The 19,431-nt window shown below is 43.4% G+C and overlaps 1 protein-coding gene and 1 long non-coding RNA gene across 6 annotated transcripts in view; one reads left to right on the top strand and one right to left on the bottom strand.

The window, feature by feature from the left end:
• Positions 1-14,309, bottom strand: part of EXT2 (exostosin glycosyltransferase 2) — an 81,091-nt gene extending 66,782 nt beyond the window's left edge. For 3 of the 5 annotated variants that reach the window (XR_014220255.1, XR_014220256.1, XM_082224859.1), the window contains exons 1-4: positions 14,081-14,309; positions 8,395-8,960; positions 7,930-8,019; positions 924-1,040 (exon numbers count right to left, since the gene is read on the bottom strand). Coding sequence is in view for 3 of the 5 variants with exons in the window: in XM_082224859.1 (XP_082080985.1) it covers positions 924-1,040; positions 7,930-8,019; positions 8,395-8,930 (743 nt within the window). In the remaining 2 variants the exon portion in view is untranslated. Of the gene's footprint in view, positions 1-923; positions 1,041-7,929; positions 8,020-8,394; positions 8,961-10,943; positions 10,994-14,080 lie in introns of all 5 variants that reach the window. The other 2 variants (XM_082224860.1, XM_082224861.1) reach the window with 2 other exon arrangements.
• Positions 1-19,431, top strand: part of LOC309535004 — a 654,277-nt gene that overhangs the window by 518,547 nt on the left and 116,299 nt on the right. The window lies entirely within an intron of this gene.

A 19,431-nucleotide genomic window follows, 5' to 3' on the forward strand; every position in this document is an offset into this window, starting at 1 on the left:
CAATGTTGAATTCCTCCCTTTGTAACTGACTTTTCTCCAGAAGTGACACTGTCTCATTTGTCAAAAAATGTTTGTGAGAGAGAAACAATGCCTATGATTCAGTACTCTCAATGTCTATCTTACTTCAGCAAAAGATCACTGAAGATAGGTTGAGAAAGAGTGTTTATGTAAGTTGCTTAACTAAAGCTGAAAGGAGTGAACATTATTGTATGAGTACCATGGAAAGCCCAAATACCCACTAAATTGTAAAGTAATTTTCAGTTCCCATTTGCTCTGGTTCCTGACCAAATGCATGGTTTCCTGCTCCAAGGTTTCTGTCCACTCTTCACTGCAGTTCTACTCTAGTGGATTCAGCAAGGAAAGCAAGACAGTGAAAATTAGGCACTCTTATTTTGGAGGTTTGAAATTTCCAAATACTACTAGGGTGGGGAAGGCGGCAGAATCCAGGGACACATAACAAGAGAGACAAACCCTTTTCAGAAACAGATGATCCCGAAAGCAAGTCACATGTTTTAGCCTGTGATGGTGGCCAAGCCTGGAGCAGCAGAAACAGCTTTCACTTTGATAAATTTCCCTTCCGCCCCAACTGTTAGGTGTTAACTTTTGCTAATTAAAGCAAATGTCAGAGGTTCCCAGGGAAAGCATCCATTATTGCTCAGGAAACCTTGATAAGTGTAACTAGAACTTGGGCTTTCTATAGCACTTATGAGATAATCTGTTGACAGATAATACGCAGCCATATTTCAGTCTCATAGCTCTCAACAATTACAAGAGCAGTTATACAACCAGCTTCCCCCCCGTCCCCAATACTGCATGCTTTTGGTTTTCTGAATTTCTTAGCAGCTCAGATGCAGCTGGCATTATATGACATTGTTAGCAAGAAGACAAAATATGCTGCATTCTCCCACTCATCTTCAGCTTACCCCAGCCCTTTATTTGGCAGTTCCACCTCTGCGGACAGTGGACTATAAACAGGAATGCTGACATCATAGCCTTGTCGGTAGGTCCACGTAGAAAAACCTCCTCCTGCCAACAGAGCTCTGAGGAGAAAAGGAAAAAGATAAGTTACAGCTATATTCCCCCCTCCCACCGCAACAACCCAACACCTATTCAAAAGACAGAAAATCAGAGAGGTGGAGTGGAGGAAAATGGCAAGCTCTTGCTGTAGTTTTAGAAACATTTTGATTCAAAAACAATATATGTAATGAGTTCAGATACCTGAAGATCCTACATAGGCATTCTAGGTTCAAATAAGACCATAAGCACAGATCGATTTGCTGGATCAGACCACTGTCCCATTTAGTCCAGCATCCTGTTCTCACAGTTGCTGATCAGATGCCTAAGAGAAGCTTGCAAGCAGACCCTGAGTTCAACAGCACTTTCCCCACTTGTAATTCCCAGAAAATCCCACGGCTGTGGTAGAACACAGTCATCCTGGCTAGGAAACACTATTCTATCCGCCTTTAAGGTGCTCTAAATGGTTTTTAAATGGAAAGGTGGTATACATTTTTGAAATACATTGATAAATATTAAGTGAAGAGAGCCTCCAGATGACAGCTGCTCTCAGCCTGCCATTCCCAGAAAGTAGCCTATGACCTGATGTGATGCAAAGTTCATCTTTAATACCCTGAATCTAGTATACACATCTAGATTGAAAGAAGACTGCATCTCTTGGAACATGTTACTGGCACTGTGGTATTAATCTGGGTCATGCGTTGTTTTACAACAGGGGAAAACCCAAACATCATTTCCCCTCTCATTACAGTCGACTGTGTGCCTAAGCATCACATTCTAGGGGGAAGGACTTCGCTGTATTACTCTTAAAATTGCAGATAATACATCAGAAATAAAATTATCTCCCAAATACTGTTTTGTCTCTGTACAGCTTTTGAGAAGTGAGAACTTTTATTTCTTTATATATGTAGTTTTGGCACCTCACACCTAAAAGAACTCAGATTACAGTCCTTTAAGAAACTTCCATGAGTAAAGAGACCTTTATTTCAGGGGTGGGGAATCGGATCCCATGAGCAGGTCCATTTTTAAAGGTGGGTGTCTCCTCCTGTAAACCTCTTTATGTCCTATGATGTCAGGTTATTCAAACTTCAAAGGAAGAATCAAGAACACACACCCAGTCCAACCTCAGTAGAACTGCAAAGGAAGAATCTTCAAGATTCCACCCAAAGTAGGGCTTGCATTAAACAGTGAATTTAAATTCAAGTTACCTTTCGAACAAGGGTCTTTCCCAACCCTACCTGGAGACTGAACCTTGGACCTAGTGTAGGCAAAGCATATATTCCATCACTGAGCTATAGCACTTCCCTATGGGGAAGGCGATTTTCACATTGCAGGAAAATTAGCATACTTTTTTAATTTTTTTAATCACTTCAGGTCCTGGAGATTAGATGAACATAACCCATCACTTCAAGTACATGCCAAAAAAACAACAACCCCTGCACAGCAGTAGAATTTATTATTTCCAGACACTAAAACGAACAGGGCCAGACATACTACTTCCAACTAGCATCTACTTCACTTAGATCTTAAACTTCGCTCAGTGAAATAGATACATGTCCATTATAGGCACTGTGATAGGACCACCACTGGGCTGTGCAGCTGCTCACTACATACATTTACTATTGAGTTAACTGGGAGCGAATTTCTTCAACTGATCATTCAAGCTGCTGCAGCTACTGGTACCTAAGAATATGAAATACTTTGAGCCCAGAGTAGCTCACCATCAGGATCCAACACAGAATTTTGCATGAAATGTGATGTGAAAGTTCCTGTAAATACAGTACTTTTAAATAAAATACTAGTCCTCATGGCTGAGAAACCAATGAGAGGATTCCAGTGGTCACATGAGCAAGAGATGATTCCCCCACTCACTTCAGCCCCATATGGCAGAGCTGGCAATGTTCTGTAGCCCCCTGCTCAACCCCATGGAAAGCCTTTGGGTAGGTACCGGGGCTGCAGGCAGGAGGGAGAGAAAATTCTGTTGTGTGAGTTGTCTTCCACTTGCAGGGTCATTTAATGCAACCTCAAGTGAAAAGCAGAAGTTCCAGCATTCATGAGCATGGAAATTTGGTGCCTTCTCACCTTTCCTATGACCCCACCCCATCAAGCCCACATGAACTCCTTGATCATCTAAACACATTCTACTCAACCAGCAAAACTCATGCTGGGGGGGGGGGCAACAAATATTTGGTTTATATCAGTTTAGACAATCTTACATAAGTTATTTTCCATGACTTATTTTGAGCACTAAAAAAACCAGAAACAGCTGTTGCTGAACTCCTGAAAGGAGCAACAATTAATACTATATAAATGCTGTGAACTGCTTTCAGAGTTCCAGAGTTCAATGTCCATTGATTTCAAGTGTATTCTAACTAATGTTGGAAATCACCCAAAAGGTGCTGAAAAAATATAATATTTCAAACCTCCCATAAAAAAATGGAAGCAAACTCAAACATACCAGCCCAGGCTACATGTGTGTTTACAGAAAGAGACCTAGATGAGGGAAGTGTTGAATGAGTTTTAGGTCCTAAAACCAAAGTGATTATTTTGCATTCTTTTCCATTTATTTTAAGTGACATGCAGCACAGCACTGCAGAATGCTGCTGTTATCCTTCAAGCCTCACATTCCCAATTTCACATGAATTCAGAGGTGTTGAACAAGAAAGCAAGAAAAAACTGAATTTGGCTCATGTGTTACTTCTCCTGCACTTTTGCTCCTTGTTTCTCCTTCCTAATTAAGAAATAGTAACCAGATTGTTTTAATTTAGATCCAGTAAGCAATGTTAACCCCACTTCATCAACCTTGAGAACGCAGGTGTGCATCTACCTAAGCAAAGCCACAGGGAACCAACACCCAGTTAAGTATTTCAGTTTGGGTGTGCGCTCTGCAGCACAAGAACCAAAATATTAACTCTTAGATTTCTGAAGACAAGTGGGAGGAAAAAGGAACATGGTGAGGGAAATTTTAAATTTAGCAACACTGCTCTGTTATAAACAGTGCTTGTTTGGTAAAGGGTTAACGGTATGAAGAGAAAAAACTGGAAGTTCAGTTGTGACTGAAGCCAGGGAAAGATAATGTGTGGAGGCTCAGTTGGCAGCATGCCAAGAAGCAGCTAGGCTGTTAGTTTCAAAAGAGGTGTTTACATTCTTGTAAGGTTTTCTGTTATGACAGCTAACAGCAGAATCTGGCTTTTATATGGGACAGGAGAATTGAAATGGGTCACATTGTGATAGGTCACTTAGTGTACATTCTGTTCAAAATCACTGGCTGATATCCAGTGTTAGTGAGTGTCTACCCACTGACCCATTTCTATGGGATTATTATTATTATTAATATTATTATTATTATTTTGTATACCACCCTATACCTACTGGTCAAGTACAAACAGTATATCCCAAAAAGGTTCTGACAGAGAATATAGATAGGCACAATATTGTGTGGAGATTTTTAATCAGCCATCAGAAAGTGAAGAGACTTCTAGGCAGAAGTGGGGGAAAGCTAGTCTGGAGAGGAAGACTCTGAAGGAAGTTCTCCAGTAAGTTACTACAACTTTGGTCAGAAGGTGAATGTTGACTGCAGGAGACATCAGAGAAGAGAACTGTGACGTCTTCATGGCCAAGTCCTGGTGTTCAAGTGCCTGACCAGGAGGAAGGTTTCAGAAGAAAACCGAAACCAAGAAGTGACAGCTGGGAGATCCTGTTCCACCCTGTATCGCTTTGGAAAACCCTGACCAGAGAGAAGGCTTCAGGTGGAGTATTTGTGAGTTAACCATAAGAGGAGAAAAGGGGACTGGCTATTAACTATGCACAGGGATGAGAACTAGCAACAACACTTTTAAAGCACCAGTAACATCTGCTAAAGTAACAGTGGCATATCAACTATTAACAAACCAAGTATTGCTGGGGGCACTGTTATGCAGTGGTTCCGCTCCTTCCTCCTGAACCGTGTCCAGAAAGTGGTATTGGGGGATGAGTGTTCAGAACCCTGGGCTCTCATTTGTGGGGTGCCTCAGAGCTCTGTCCTCTCCCCAATGCTTTTCAACATCTATATGTAGCCACTGGGAGAGATCATCAGGGAGTTTGGGCTGGGTGCTCACCAGCATGCAGAAGATATCCACTTCAACCTCTTCTTCAAATCATAACCAATGAAGGTCCTGTGTGAGTGTCTGGAGGCGGCTGGAGGATGGATGGTGGCTAACAGATTGAGGTTGAATCCTCACAAGACAGAAGTATTGTTTTGGGGGACAGAGGACGGACAGGTGTGGGGGACTCCTTGGTCCTGAATGGGGTAATTGTGCCCTGAAGGACCATGTACACAGCCTGGGAGTCATTTTGGAATCACAGCTCTCCATGGAGGTGCAGGTCAATTCTGTGTCAAGGGTGGCTGTCTACCAGCTCTATCTAGTATGCTGGCTGAGACCCTGCCTGCCTGCAGATTGTCACACCAGAGTGGTGCATGATCTGGTTATCTCCCGCTTGGACTACTGCAATGCGCTCTACGTGGGGCTACCTTTGAAGGTGACTTGGAAACTACAACTAATCCAGAATGTGGCAGCTAGACTGGTGACTGGGAGTGGCTGCCGGGATTTTATCAACACCGGTCCTAAAGGTTCTTCATTGGCTCCCAGTGCATTTCCGAGCACAATTCAAAGTGCCCTAAACGGCCTTGGCACAGTAATAATAATAATAATAATAATAATAATAATAATAATATTATTATTATTATTATTATTAATACCCCACCCATCTGACTGGGTTTCCCCAGCCACTCTGGGCGGCTCCCACAAGAATATTAAACAGAATAAAACTTCAAACATAAAAAACTTCCCTAAACAGGGCTGCCTTCAGATGTCTTCTAAAAAGGAGTGTCTCCACCCCCATCATTCAGCCCAGACACTTCCTCTGAGGGTCTTTTGCTGGTTCCCTCACTGCGAGATGTGAAGTTACAGGGAAACAGGCAGAGGACCTTCTCGGTACTGGCACCCTGCCTGTGGAACACCCTCCCTTCAGATGTCAAAGAGATAAACAACTACATAACTTTTAGAAGACATCTAAAGACAGCCCTTTATCGGGAAGTTTTTTATGTTTGATGTTTTATTATGTTTCAATATATGCTGTAAGCCACCCAGAGTGGCTGGGGTATTATTATTATTAATTGATTAAATAACCTGCCTTCAAGTAAATCCCTACTATATTAAATAAGTTTTAATAAATAATAACATATTTGATGCAAGTCTCTGAGCTTGCTTAGCCCATGTCTATACCTTGCTGCCGTGTGTAGTAGAAGGTGGCTAAAGAAACAGATTGGAGTTAAAAAGTGGCAGCAAAAAAGCATATGGGTTAGACAAAATGTTTTATTTATTTAACCTATAATGGGGAGGGGAGGGGACAGAATCCTATAAGAGTTTATAAATAAAAATGTGGAAACTTACACCTAGTGATATCAAATATTTAATCAGGTTGATTATACCTTGGATTTTCTAAAGAACACACACACACTTACACATTTAGATGGTAAAATAATAATACTTGACTGTCCTCTACTGGCCAATCACATCATATATACACAGGAGGGATTCAAGTATTGTGACATAAGATGCTAAAAAACTAAATTACCCATACCAATACATACACAATAATCCTTTTTTCTGACAAGTCATAGAAAGGAAACAAAAATACTCCTTGACTGCTCTCTGTACAGGAACTTCTGGAGTGTGACTTTCTATATATGCACAAGAATTTGAGGGCAATCCAAATTCCACTCAAATCAATGACAAAACCTCCACATAAAGATATGCAGATACTAACAGTCAGTAAAGACAAACTGAAGCCATGTTTCTAAGATGTAAAACTTAGATTTTAAAAAAGTTCTCGTCTTCAATAGGAGGATACCCCTTTAGTTGACTGTAAATCAAGGCCAACTAGTTAAATGCTATGTAGAAGTAATTTGTTTTAGAAAGCAGTATGTTTGTGTTCCATTAAGTTTCAGAAGCAGCAAAGCTGACAAAAGGGCACAAGGAGGGTAAGTGCTGATCGGGCCAGTCCAAAGCATTCAGCCACTCGCAGCCAGAGTGGAGTAGTGGTTTAAGTGCTGGGCAAGGATCCAGCAGATCAGTGTTCAAATCCCCACTCAATGCTGAAGCCCACTAGGTGACTTTGTGCCAGTAACTGTCTCTCAGCCTAATTTACCTCATAGTGATGTTATGAGGATAAAATGGAGAAGGGGAAAGTAAGACTCTCAAGGTCATGGATTCGAGCCCCATGTTGGGCAAAAGATTTCTGCATTGCAGGGAGTTGGACTAGATGATCCTCTTGGTCCCTTCCAACTCTACAATTCTATGAAATATAAATAAATTCACACTTTGACTCCCAACAGCTCTGGGTCTTATTTAGAGACTTGTTCTAAAAAGTCTCAAAGAAACAGCAACAAGTTGCCTATTGGGAGAAGTGGGCCAATTACCCTGTTGAAACACCTTAGTATGCAGAAAGTGCAGCACTTAGCTAGCAAATCATGGTTAGAGAGTAGACTCTTCTTGCTGCAATCCCACACGGAGATGCTTGTAGGTAAGAAAATAATAAAGTTGTTTATTGTAGGATACACGTAGGTTTCTAGTTCTAGTCCAACTAACTAGTCTAGAGAACAACAAGGAAGCCATGCCTGCTCCTTTGCTTCTCAGAGGACAGTTAAAGATGACCTCTCTCTCATAATGAGGTCTGAGAGAGAAGTGAGAGGAGGAAGTTGTAAACAGGACGCAACCTAAGATGTATCATGCTAAAGAACAAGGCGATGGAGAAGCATACTGATAGGTTAAAGGTACAGGGATAGTGTGGGAATGTGGATGTCCCTCACTCAATCTGTGTTAACCCCATACAAACCCCTCTGCTTCAAGCCGAGTTGCACCCAGAGTTGCCTACCTGTCTCTTGGAACATCAAGGGCTGTGTTGTAGTCAGGTGGTCCCCCAGGCAACATGTTGAACAAGAGGTGATTTGTCCCATGATTCCAACTGAGAAAGAAAAATGATGGGGAAATGAGACCACCACACATGCTTGAAAGCAGAGCTTCAGAGATAAGCACACATCCAAAGCCACTCTGTAACAAAACAGCTCTACAAAAAATGCAGGAGCCCAATGGTCACAGATTAGCCATAAATGTCAGCATTCGCATGATTTCTGAACCAGGCACTCTCAAATGAGTTGCAATTGGCCTGCTTGATGTATAAGCCCAAATGAATAATTACCAAACAGTGGGAGAACAGGGTGGTCAATAATTAAGACTGAAAACCAATGCACTCCTTGACTATCTGGTTTCCCCTCTTAGTCCCCTTACCCTTGTTTTACTGTTGTAGCTCTAGCATTCACAGTAAGATATGTGTAAGTACCGGGAGAGCTGTGCCAAAGCCTGAGCAGTTTCCTTGATACGGAGCATATTCTGGTTGAGTACGTCAATTGATGGCACAAAGAGACAGGCACGATTGATGTCATCTGTGTAGAAGTCACTGTCGGAGATGGCGGTTAACAGGTCATTGTATTCCCTGGAAATGGTATGACTCACAGGCATGTTGTATTCATCCACATACTTCTTTAGAGAGTAAATATAGACTTTGATCTTATTTTTGGGATTGAAGCCACAGCGGTAGACATCAAAACATGTATGCATCCTGCAGCTGAGATCTCCTCGTTCTGGGATGGCACTGTCTGCTGGAATCTTGACCACAGGCACATCATGAATGCTGCGTTTTTCAACTGTCCAATCATTTGAGGACTCTATGGAGTGTGGCCAGAACTGGAACATGCCTGTAGCAATGAGGCCCAACAGCACAATGGAGAAGAGAGCAATGTAGTAAATGCGGTGTTTAGTCTTCATTCTTGGGATGAGGGCTGGACCCCGGGTGTTATATTTGACTGACGCACACATAATGAAACAAGCCACCTTTCCCACAAGCTTCTGGAAAACAGAATATATGGAAAAACAAAATTTAAAAGGGTATGTTTAATTTGTGGCAACCTGGTCAGAAATCCATGTAATTAAAATAAAATAAAAACATTATTGTACTCTAGTGGATTGCAACTGTACTGCACACTAGAATATCAGTTAAGATGAAAATGCTGTTGTTGTTTTCAACAGACCAAACAAGGCAATATCATTGGCATGTACCAATCTGGACTACCTCTCAATTTTTCTTTTGTCATCTACTGCTATTTAACATCTAGTGCCACTACAGAAGGCAGGTTCCTGATTGGGTTTAGCAGCTTACAATAAAAAACAAACAAACTAGTTTTACAGGCAGAATTCATTTTCCTGGGGAAAAGGGGAAACTAAATGGTCAGCAGCTTTTATACAAAGCTTAAAGGTAAAGGTAAAGGGACCCCTGACCATTAGGTCTAGTTGTGGCCAACTCTGGGGTTGCGGCACTCATCTCGCTTTATTGGCCGAGGGAGCTGGCGTACAGCTTCCGGGTCATGTGGCCAGCATGACTAAGCTGCTTCTGGTGAAGCAGAGCAGCGCACGGAAACACCATTTACCTTCCCGCCGGAGCGGTACCTATTAATCAACTTGCACTTTGATGTGCTTTTGAACTGCAGGAGCAGGGACCAAGCAATGGGAGCTCACCCTGTCGCGGGGATTCAAACTGCCAACCTTCTGATTGGCAAGCCCTAGGCTCCAAACAAAGCTTAGGTTGTTCCAAATAGTTTACAAACATTCTCTCAATACTACTTACAATCACCCTAGGCTAAGTCAGTATTGTCGCATATTGCAGATTGATTACTTGAGACTGAGAAATAACTCTTGCCTATGATCAACCTGTAACAGATGACAGACTGCAGATTTAAACTGAAGACTCCTGGTTCACAGTGCAGTCTGGTAAATTATTGAAAAATCTTCTATGAAACTTTGCACTTATATAATGTTGTTACCAACTTGAAGCAAACCATGGTCAGTACACACATAGCCTGGATACGCAGGTCGTAGCATCAGGAGACAGCAACTGAGATCATAAGAAATAGTTTTATTGGACACACACTCTGAAGGGTTTTTTTGCCCCCTACTGTAGCCCATTGTGCTTGCAAAAAACTAGGGTCTCCAAACTCTCCGTAACCCCAGGCAGTGTAGTATAAGGTGAATACAAAGAAGGGCCTTCCATTGGTTCTTTGAAACACAGCTACGGAATACTAGGAAGTATATCAAAGCATTTCATTTTCAGATAAGCAATGGCAGGAGCATTCAGCCCAATCGTGGATATTTAGGCAAAGTTCATTTACTCTGATAGAGATATTCTAAAGGATGCTTCTTACATAGTGTATAAACTACACATATACTGTATTTAAAAAAAGTAAAGGTAAAGGATCCCTGGACGGTTAAGTCCAGTTAAATGAGACTATGGGGTGCGGCGCTCATCTCGCTTTCAGGCCAAGGGAGCTGGCATTTGTCCACAGGCAGTTTTCTGGGTCATGTGGCCAGAATGACTAAACCGCTTCTGGCACAAAGCACATGGAAACACTGTTTACATCCCTGCCACAGTGGTACCTATTTATCTACTTGTGCTGGTATGCTTTCGAACTGCTAGGTTGGCAGAAGCTGGGACAGAGCAACAGTAGCTCACCCCATCACACGGATTTGAACTGCCAACCTTCTGATCAGCAAGTCTAAGAGGCTTGGTGGTTTAGACCACAGCACCACCCATGTCCCAGTTATACTGCATTAGATGTGAAGGGCATACATGTGTATAAAATGGAATGTCTGTTTTTAAGTACATACCAGCAATGGTTGTGATCATTTCTCATTCTCATTTACTTCTCATGTATATTTTAAAAGGTGAAAAGGCTATTTATATATGTATAAACCCTTCACATCTGATATTGATAAGTGAGTATTTTGCACTTCAATATTGGCATCAAACCAGAGTACAAATTGTTGCATACAAAATACCTCTCAGTTGCACAACTGGCAAAGCAGAACTGGGCAGGCACAGTTAGGACCTGGGAAGAAACATTTTGAGAAACACAATAATAAAAGGATAGTAGCAACAACACATGTCCTTGTTACCGTATTTTTCGCTCTATAGGACGCACTTTTTCCCCTCCAAAAATGAAGGGGAAATGTGTGTGCGTCCTATGGAGCGAATCCAGGCTTTCGCTGAAGCCTGGAGAGCGAAAGGGGTCGGTGCGCAGGCTTCAGGAAGCTATCCGCAAACCTTCGGAGTGCAGCATTGCGCTCCCCGGGCTTCAGGCAGCTATCCGCAAGCCTTCTGAGAGCGGCAGGAGTTCCCGCCGGGCTCCGAAGGCTTGCGGATAGCAGCCTGCAGCCCGGGGAGCTTTTTTCTTTATTCCCCCCCCCCAAAAAAAAACCCTAGGTGTGCCCTATAGTCGGGTGCGCCCTATGGAGCGAAAAATACGGTAAGTACTAGCACCAACTCTGCAGATAGCAGAACAGATAAAGCTGAAATGCCCTGAAGTTTTATTTATATTTCAGCTTGCTATTTTACAGTTTCTAGAAAAAATAAACCCAAATTTCTGTAAAGGCATGCACATGTTAAGTGTTCAGTCACATATTAAACTGTATATACTTAACATTTTCCAGAATTTTATTTTTACTTGTACAATCTTAAGGTATTTATTCTCTAAAACTATTATTTTATGCAATCATGGCTTGTGGAAGATTAAAGTTGTTTTATTTCACACTGGATGATTTGCAATATAACAGTTTTAAATTAAGAAGTGTTAACACTTTTAATTGTGACTGATAAGTTATTCCCAAGGCAACATAACTACACCCAGCAAAATACCATTCTATGACCAACCCCATTCCTGCCTAGAGGCATGCCAATTTACCACATGCAGAACAGAGATAACAGGAAGATGCCAGGTATTGTAGCAACAATGACAGTGGGTATGTATGCTCTTAAACATTTCAGCTAGACTGCCTCAGCAAAATAGCGTTCTTAGCTCTCTTTGCCAAATCTATCAGTAATCAGAAGGAATACAAGTTTATTGGTAATTTACTATTATGCATTTACTATTCTGCAGGGCTACATTTGGGCCTCATACCTGCCTAGTATGGTTTCACTGCTATTTAAAGGAAAACGACTTCACAGACTCTGATTAGGAATGGAAAAGCAAGGGCTGCTTAACCGTTAATACTCCCCCTTACTGCAGCTGTCCACTCAACATAACCACCACCACCCAGTCTGCTTTCCTGCCCTTGGAGAAAAAACAGCTTCAAGACGGCAAGGAACAGGAACATCTGGAGGGCCGAGTTTGCGCCTATGCCTGTCTTATGGGCTTTGGATCTATCTGAAAAAGTTTTCACATTCTACTACCAAAAAGCACCAAAACAATCACTTCCACCTCCCTCAAGTTGATCCACATGCTGCAAGCCTTCTTCATTAAGCTTCTCTAACTTATTAAGGTGCCCCTCCCAGAACCTAGATTACAAAGTTTCAATGTCTAAAACAACACTACCCTTAGTATTACACTATAATATCTTAGCATTTTAATGAAACTAATTGACACCTTCTTCCCACCAAACAATGGAATATCCTGATGCATCACTGAGATCACGCATTCATGACAAGTTCTTATGTCGCTGGGGAAAATATTTTTCCATGCCAGGCTACAGCATACACAGTCATTCCATGGAGATACTTAATCATATTTTATAACTGCTACAAAACAAATAATATTAAATAAAGCCTATGACATTTCCTGCTAAAAAATAATAAACTGCATTTGCATCCTCACGGTCACATTTAGAATTAGATACTACCCAATTAGCGCCAGTAGCTTTTTGAGAAAATCAATAAATTAAAGGAAAGTGACAGGGTTCTAGAATACATATTTCCCGACTAATGCCCAGTAATTTCCACATTACTTCACAAATGTGTCAAAAACTGGACTGATACTAATCAGGAAAATGGAAGTACAGTAAGCTCTGTACCAGTGCAGTAAAACAGAATATGCATTACTGAAGAACAGTGGCTTTGAAAGCCACTAAAGATCCAAATTAGTAGGAAATGCAAGGTGAAATACTCCTTTATTGACATTTAAAAATGTTTGTCCAATGTGTACTTCTAACAGGCTATCTGAATAACAGCAGATGGTTAAATATTCTCTGCAGATCCCATGAAAGTGAGGCAAATAAAGCTATCTTCTCTGTGCACATTCACATCTAGACTGGTAAAAGCCTAGAATTTCCAGCACTGGACAGCTACATTCAGAAATTAAGGACCTGCATATTGGTTTCAAGCCTGGATCAAGAAGCGGCAGAAAACTAGGCTTAGTACTATTGCCTTATCCCACACAGTCATTGATGACAGCCGGGGAGCAGATAAGAGATTGAATTCCCTGAGAGTAAAAGATTACTTTTGATATGAATCAAGCATGCTAACTGGCACCAGTAAAGCTGACACTGTTGATCAGGTGTTGGGACACCTAAGTTGGTATGAACACTACAGCTTCCTTTTGCATGTGGGCATCAATGCTCCTCTTCTCCTAGAGGCACACCCACAAGCCACTTAGATTCAGTGAATTTCCATCACGGGGGGAGGGGGCAGGACAGACCCACACACACACACGTGTGTCATCAGGCTCCATTTATTCCCATGCTTCTTGTTACTGTGAAAGTAGCACTTAATCTGACAGAGGTGTGTGTGTCTGAAACCTTGGCAATGAGAAAGGAACTGAGAGTAAAAAAAAAAAACCTAAAGAGTGGGTGCTGTGCTGTCAGTGGAACGGACTTCATTGGATGTTGGCGAATTCTCCTTCCTTGGAGGCTTATAAGCAGAAGTTAGATGGCCACCTGTCACGGAATAGTTGAGATTCCTGCATTGCAGGGGGTTGGACTCCATGACTCCCGGGGTCCCTTCCAGCTCTACAGTTCTCTGATTCTTCGGCCCCAGGTGAGGAGGCAAGGCGTCGCTAGGAAACCACCTCGAATGGCTCTCGCCTGCAGGGCGACTTCGGGGCTCAAAGGAGCGCGAGTAGCTGGGCCCCAGCTCGCCTGGACACCCGAAGCCACCCCGAGGCTCAGGGGGTATCAGAGGGCCCCCCCGCCCGCGTGCCACTCACCCGGTCGCCCGAGGAGGAGGACCCCAGCGCGAACTGGCTTGCCGGCTCCCTTCGCTTCCCCCTCAGTCGCCACGCCGGCTACGCTCCGGGAAGGACCCAGGTCGTCATGGGCGCCCTCCTCACCTCACGGCGCTCCGGCGGAGGGGAAGGAAGAGACCGCAAACGGCGTACGCCTCCCACGCCCCTCCGCCTCCACCAGCCGCGGCCGACGCTTCCGGCTTCCGCTCGAGCGGGGCGTCATTTCCGGCGCGACGAAACGCTGGCAGGCGGACTGCCGTTCTCTCGCTTCTCCGCGCGGGGGACGACGCTCCTCGGGCTTTTGTTTCCCGGCAAGCATCTGAAGCCAAAGTAAGGCAAGCAGCGGCGAGCCGGTGGCTGAGATGGCTCTTAAGCATGGGCTCCTCAGCTAGTCGTCAGAATTGCTGAGATCCTTGTATGGACTGAGCATGTGACCAAAGGCGAATCGTAGAGAAGGGACCCGAAGGGGCATCTAGTCAACCCTCTGCAATGCTAGAATAATATTTATTTATACCCCACCCATCTGACTAGGTTGTCCTAGCCACTGTGGGCGGCTTCCAACACCAATAATAATAATAATAATAATGCATCAAACATTAATAGTAACAATCTGATACAATATAAAAAGTCACAATAACTTTAAAATAAACAACTTATATCAAATAAAGCAACATTCAACAATACATCAGAATCTAATAGTAAACAGTAAAATTAGACATCAAAAATAATTAAGCAGTTTACCATTATTACAATAAATAATTACTAATCTATAACCAATAAACTGCAGGAGGCAGTGGAAGACAGGAGTGCCTGGCGTGCTCTGGTCCATGGGGTCACGAGTCGGATACGACTAAACGACTAAACAACAACAACATAACCAATAAAAATAACAGCAAATCACAAATACCCCAAAGATACAAAACCATGTAAAAGGATCAAATTAGAAACAAGGACACCACAACTTTCGAAAAAATATTCCTGAACTCCGTTCCCAGCTGCTTCTGCTGTTCTCAAAGTCATGGTCTGGGACTGGAGGGTGGGGCGGGGCAGGTGGAAAAGCCATTGCCTGTAGAAAGTCTCTCCCCTCACTTCTTCCTCTGGAGCAGAGCAGGTCTCATGGTGTTCACATGCGTGCTAAGGAGATGCTGCTGATGTCTGTCAATGGGTTGGGGTTTTTTAGGGCCAGTCAAAGCGGAAGTTTGCTGCTCAGACGCAGCTGTCTAATAGTCCCCCAACCCATGTAGGAGCCTGTGTTTTGCCAACCTTTATGGTCCCAGGGGCACACTAGAATTTTGAGAGAATGCTGTGGGCACCTGTTCCACAAGGGCAGCTGTGCTTTGTGGATTCAGAGACTATAGGCACACTTTTGGGTGAAGACTTACTGGTTTTATTCATGTACAGCAAGAATAAAGCACAGCAAGGCGCACGGCCTACAGAACACATAATGCACAGGACTAGCCTGCATAAAACGTATTAAAGCCTAAAGGAAGCCCAGCAAAACTAAATAAAGCTTAAGAGTGCAGCCTCTGTTACTGAGTAAAGAGTTTAAGCACACTAAAGCATCAGGCTACCAGGCAGGAAACTACTGCTTCTTCCCCTGTAGTTGTTAAGACTCTTGAACGGCAATGGATATGGCTTCTTATAGCCAGGGTGCAATATCTCTGTTAGCTCTGGTTTCCTTGTTTGAGTGTCAGGGTCTAAGCTGGTTTGGTGAACTGTCTGGCTCTTACATAGTGTTGAACTGTGCTGACAAGTCGAATGGGTGTAGCAATCATACAGATGTGAGCTATATGTCACTGGCTGTAACATTCCTTATGCATTTCTGGGAGAGGGAGTATTAAAGCAAATATCAAACAATTGCTGTTCTTGTGGCCATGAAACGAAAAGCAGCCATTTGAGAAATTCTCTCAGCTTATTTGTAACAGTTAACCAGTCTTTGATCTTCCCCATTAGTGTATTGCTTCTCATACTTTACCTGCCATGTGACATTCTGCTAGTTACTACTGCATACGTGTTACCTAGAGAGATTCAGAATAACTCTTGCATGGTTATTAATAATGAATGAATTAATTAATTAAATTCGTATACCACCCTATACCCACAGATCTCAGTGTGGTTACAACGTAAAGCCACAAAATACATACCTTATTTTTCGCCCTATAGGACGCACCTTTTCCCCTCCAAAAAGGAAGGGGAAATGTGTGTGCATCCTATGGGGCGAATGCAGGCTTTCGCTGAAGCCTGAAGAGCCCCACTGCCAGCCCACAAGCTCGGGGGACAGTGGGGAGGCGCAGCGCGCCATCCCGCTGTCTCCCGACATGGTTTGGAGGCTGGCGGCGGGGAGAAGCGGGCTTCTCCCTGCCACCAGCCCCGCAAGCTCAGGGGACAGCGGGGAGACGCAGCGTGCTATCCCGCTGTCTCCCGATCTGGTTTGGAGGCTGGCGGCGGGCTTCCCCTGCCTCCAGCCCCGCGCCTGGGGGGGGGAATAATTTTTCCCCCTTTATCCCCCCCCAAATCTAGGTGTGTCCTATGGGCCAGTGCGTCCTATAAGGCGAAAAATGCGGTAATAAAAACAAAAACAGCCCAATAGAATGGTTACAAATAGAAAGCAATTCCAGGTCCAGGTCTGTTAGGCCTTATGTTGGGGCATTAAAGGGCTAATTCCAGACATCAGTCTGACTCCCCATGATAACAGTTCTATTCCACATACAGTGGTGCCCCGCAAGACGAACGCCTCGGAAGACGAAAAACTCGCTAGACGAAGGAGTTTTTCGTTTTCTTAGCCGCTTCGCAAGACGCATTTCCCTATGGGCTTGCTTCGCAAAACGAAGCTTGCCCCGCAAGCTCCGGGGATAGCGGGCAAGCGCGCGCGCCTTCCCCTCTCTCCCCGGACCCCTTTTGAACCAAGGGGCGGCAACGGGGAGAAGCGATTCCCCCCTCTGCCCCTTCCCTTGCTTTAAAACAGGTCCGGGGACAGAGGGGAAGGCGCACGGCGCTTCCCCTCTGTCCCCCGACGGTCTCCATAGGAACGCATTGATTGATTTTCAATGCATTCCTATGGGAAACCGTGCTTCGCAAGACGAAAAACTCGCAAGAAAAAAAACTTGCGGAACGAATTAATTTCGTCTTGCGAGGCACCACTGTATGTGATGCTACAGTCACAAAATGGCTGCCACAAGGGGATGTAGCTGGCTACACAATAGCTGCCACGAGGGTGAACTTACAAAATTGGGAATACCAGCATTCCTATATAACAAAGAATCAATTGTTATAGGGTTCGGATTCCCCACTTGGTCATGAAATTCAGCTTGGCCTTCATCCCCTATAATAGTTTCTGTCTTCATGGGGCTGTTTTTTTTCCGGTGGCCAGCTACACTTCAGCATATCTTGTTTGGACTAATGCAAAGGAAGGATAGGCAAAAGGTAGACTGAGACCTACTAAGAGATCTATGGATGAGTCTATAGGTCAGCAAGCATTTCCAACTCCCAATGATCTAACAACAGCAACAGAAAGCTTTTCTCCCTTAAATCGGGTGGCTGAAAAAGGATGCTTGAGAGAAAACCAGTGATGTGTGGAAAGGGCTTCTGAGCTTGATTCTCGGGCTAATCCCTGAACTGAGCAGGTGCTCAGACATCCTGTTCCTTACAGTAATTCCTGGTATATGTCTTTCTGACTAAATTACTGTTTTGCATCTGGCTCTGGTTACAAAGCCTCATGATTCTAGTCAAAGCTAAGTAGATCTTGTGGCCTTGAAGACTGTCCACCCCTGATGTACAGTACAGTGGTGCCTCGCAAGATGAAATTAATTCGTTCCGCGAATTTTTTCGTCTAGTGAATTTTTCATCTTGCGAAGCACGGTTTCCCATAGGAATGCATTGAAAATCAATTAATGCGTTCCTATGGTCAAAAAAAGTCCAAACAAAGCCAAATTTGGTACAACAAGAGTTTATTAAGTGCTCTTTAAAGTCACACATACTGTAAAGAGCATTTCAAAATTCAACCCCAGAATTTTTTTAAAAAAACAGCAGAGTGGCCCAATGGTCACAGAAAATCATAAAAATGCAGAAAAAAACCACAAGCTTCCAGATTCTTGCAAACCCCTCCCCAACTGTTCCCCCAGCCACCCAGCACACAGAAATTGAAATCCAGAATTTTTTTTAAAAAGCAGAGTGGCCCAATGGTCACAGAAAATCATAAAAATGCAGGGGGAAAAACAAGCTTTCAGATTCTTGCAAACTCCTCCCCAACTGTTCCCCCAACCACCCAGCACACAGAAATTCAAATCCAGATTTTTTTTAAAAAAACAGCAGTGGTCCAATGGTCACAGAAAATCATAAAAATGCAGAAAAAAACCCACAAGCTTCCAGATTCTTGCAAACCCCTCCCCAACTGTTCCCCCAGCCACCCAGCACACAGAAATTCAAATCCAGAATTTTTTTAAAAAAACAGCAGAGTGGCCCAATGGTCACAGAAAATCATAAAAATGCAGAAAAAACCCACAAGCTTCCAGATTCTTGCAAACCCCTTCCCAACACCAAGTCCTTGAATTCCAAACACCCCAACCCAAAATCCAAACCCCCCCAAAAAAAGTTTTTAAAGCTTAACTTACCAAACGGCTGCAAAAGAAGTTTTGGAAAAGCTTCAAAAATCACCAAAGTCTTTAAAAACCTCAAAAAAGGCTACTATGTACACTGCGTTCTATGAATTGCTCCTCGAAGTCAAGTCGCAACTGTATTAACGGTGTTAAGGAAAAGGAAACAAACTTGCAAGACGTTTTCATCTTGCAAAGCAAGCCCATAGGGAAATTCGTCTTGCGAAGCAGCTCAAAAACAGAAAACCCTTTCGTCTAGCGAGTTTTCCGTCTTGCGAGGCATTCGTCTTGCGGGGCACCACTGTAAATGCCTCTTCCTGCTATTCCTCCAAAAGGGAATATTGCCTGTTTCCATCTAGCTTTTCTATCTCAGCTTCTCCATGCCTGACCCATCCCAGCTACAAATCGCACCTTATAGATTGTCCTTAAGTCTGCTTGAAAAATTATTTGCTAAGCAATTTGCCATAGGTTTTTGGACAGCTCTTTCTAAGGTTGTAACATGGCCCAACACCAGGTGGCAGTGCTGCTCTATTTAGGTTCAGAAATGTAAGTGTGGGTGGCGGGGTAGGGTTGCCATATTTCAAGAAGTAAAAAATCTGGACACAAAAGTTGTCCGGACACTTCCTGGTTCTGCTGAAAAACCCAGACATATTGACGATTAGCAAAACTGCTAATTTCACCAGTTTTTAGGGTGCAATTCTGTACTCAGAAGTAGAACCCACTGAGTGCAATGGTGCATTC

This window comes from Podarcis vaucheri (assembly GCF_965113315.1).
Source record: "Podarcis vaucheri genome assembly, chromosome: 1".
In the NCBI taxonomy this organism is placed as follows: Eukaryota; Metazoa; Chordata; class Lepidosauria; order Squamata; family Lacertidae; genus Podarcis; species Podarcis vaucheri.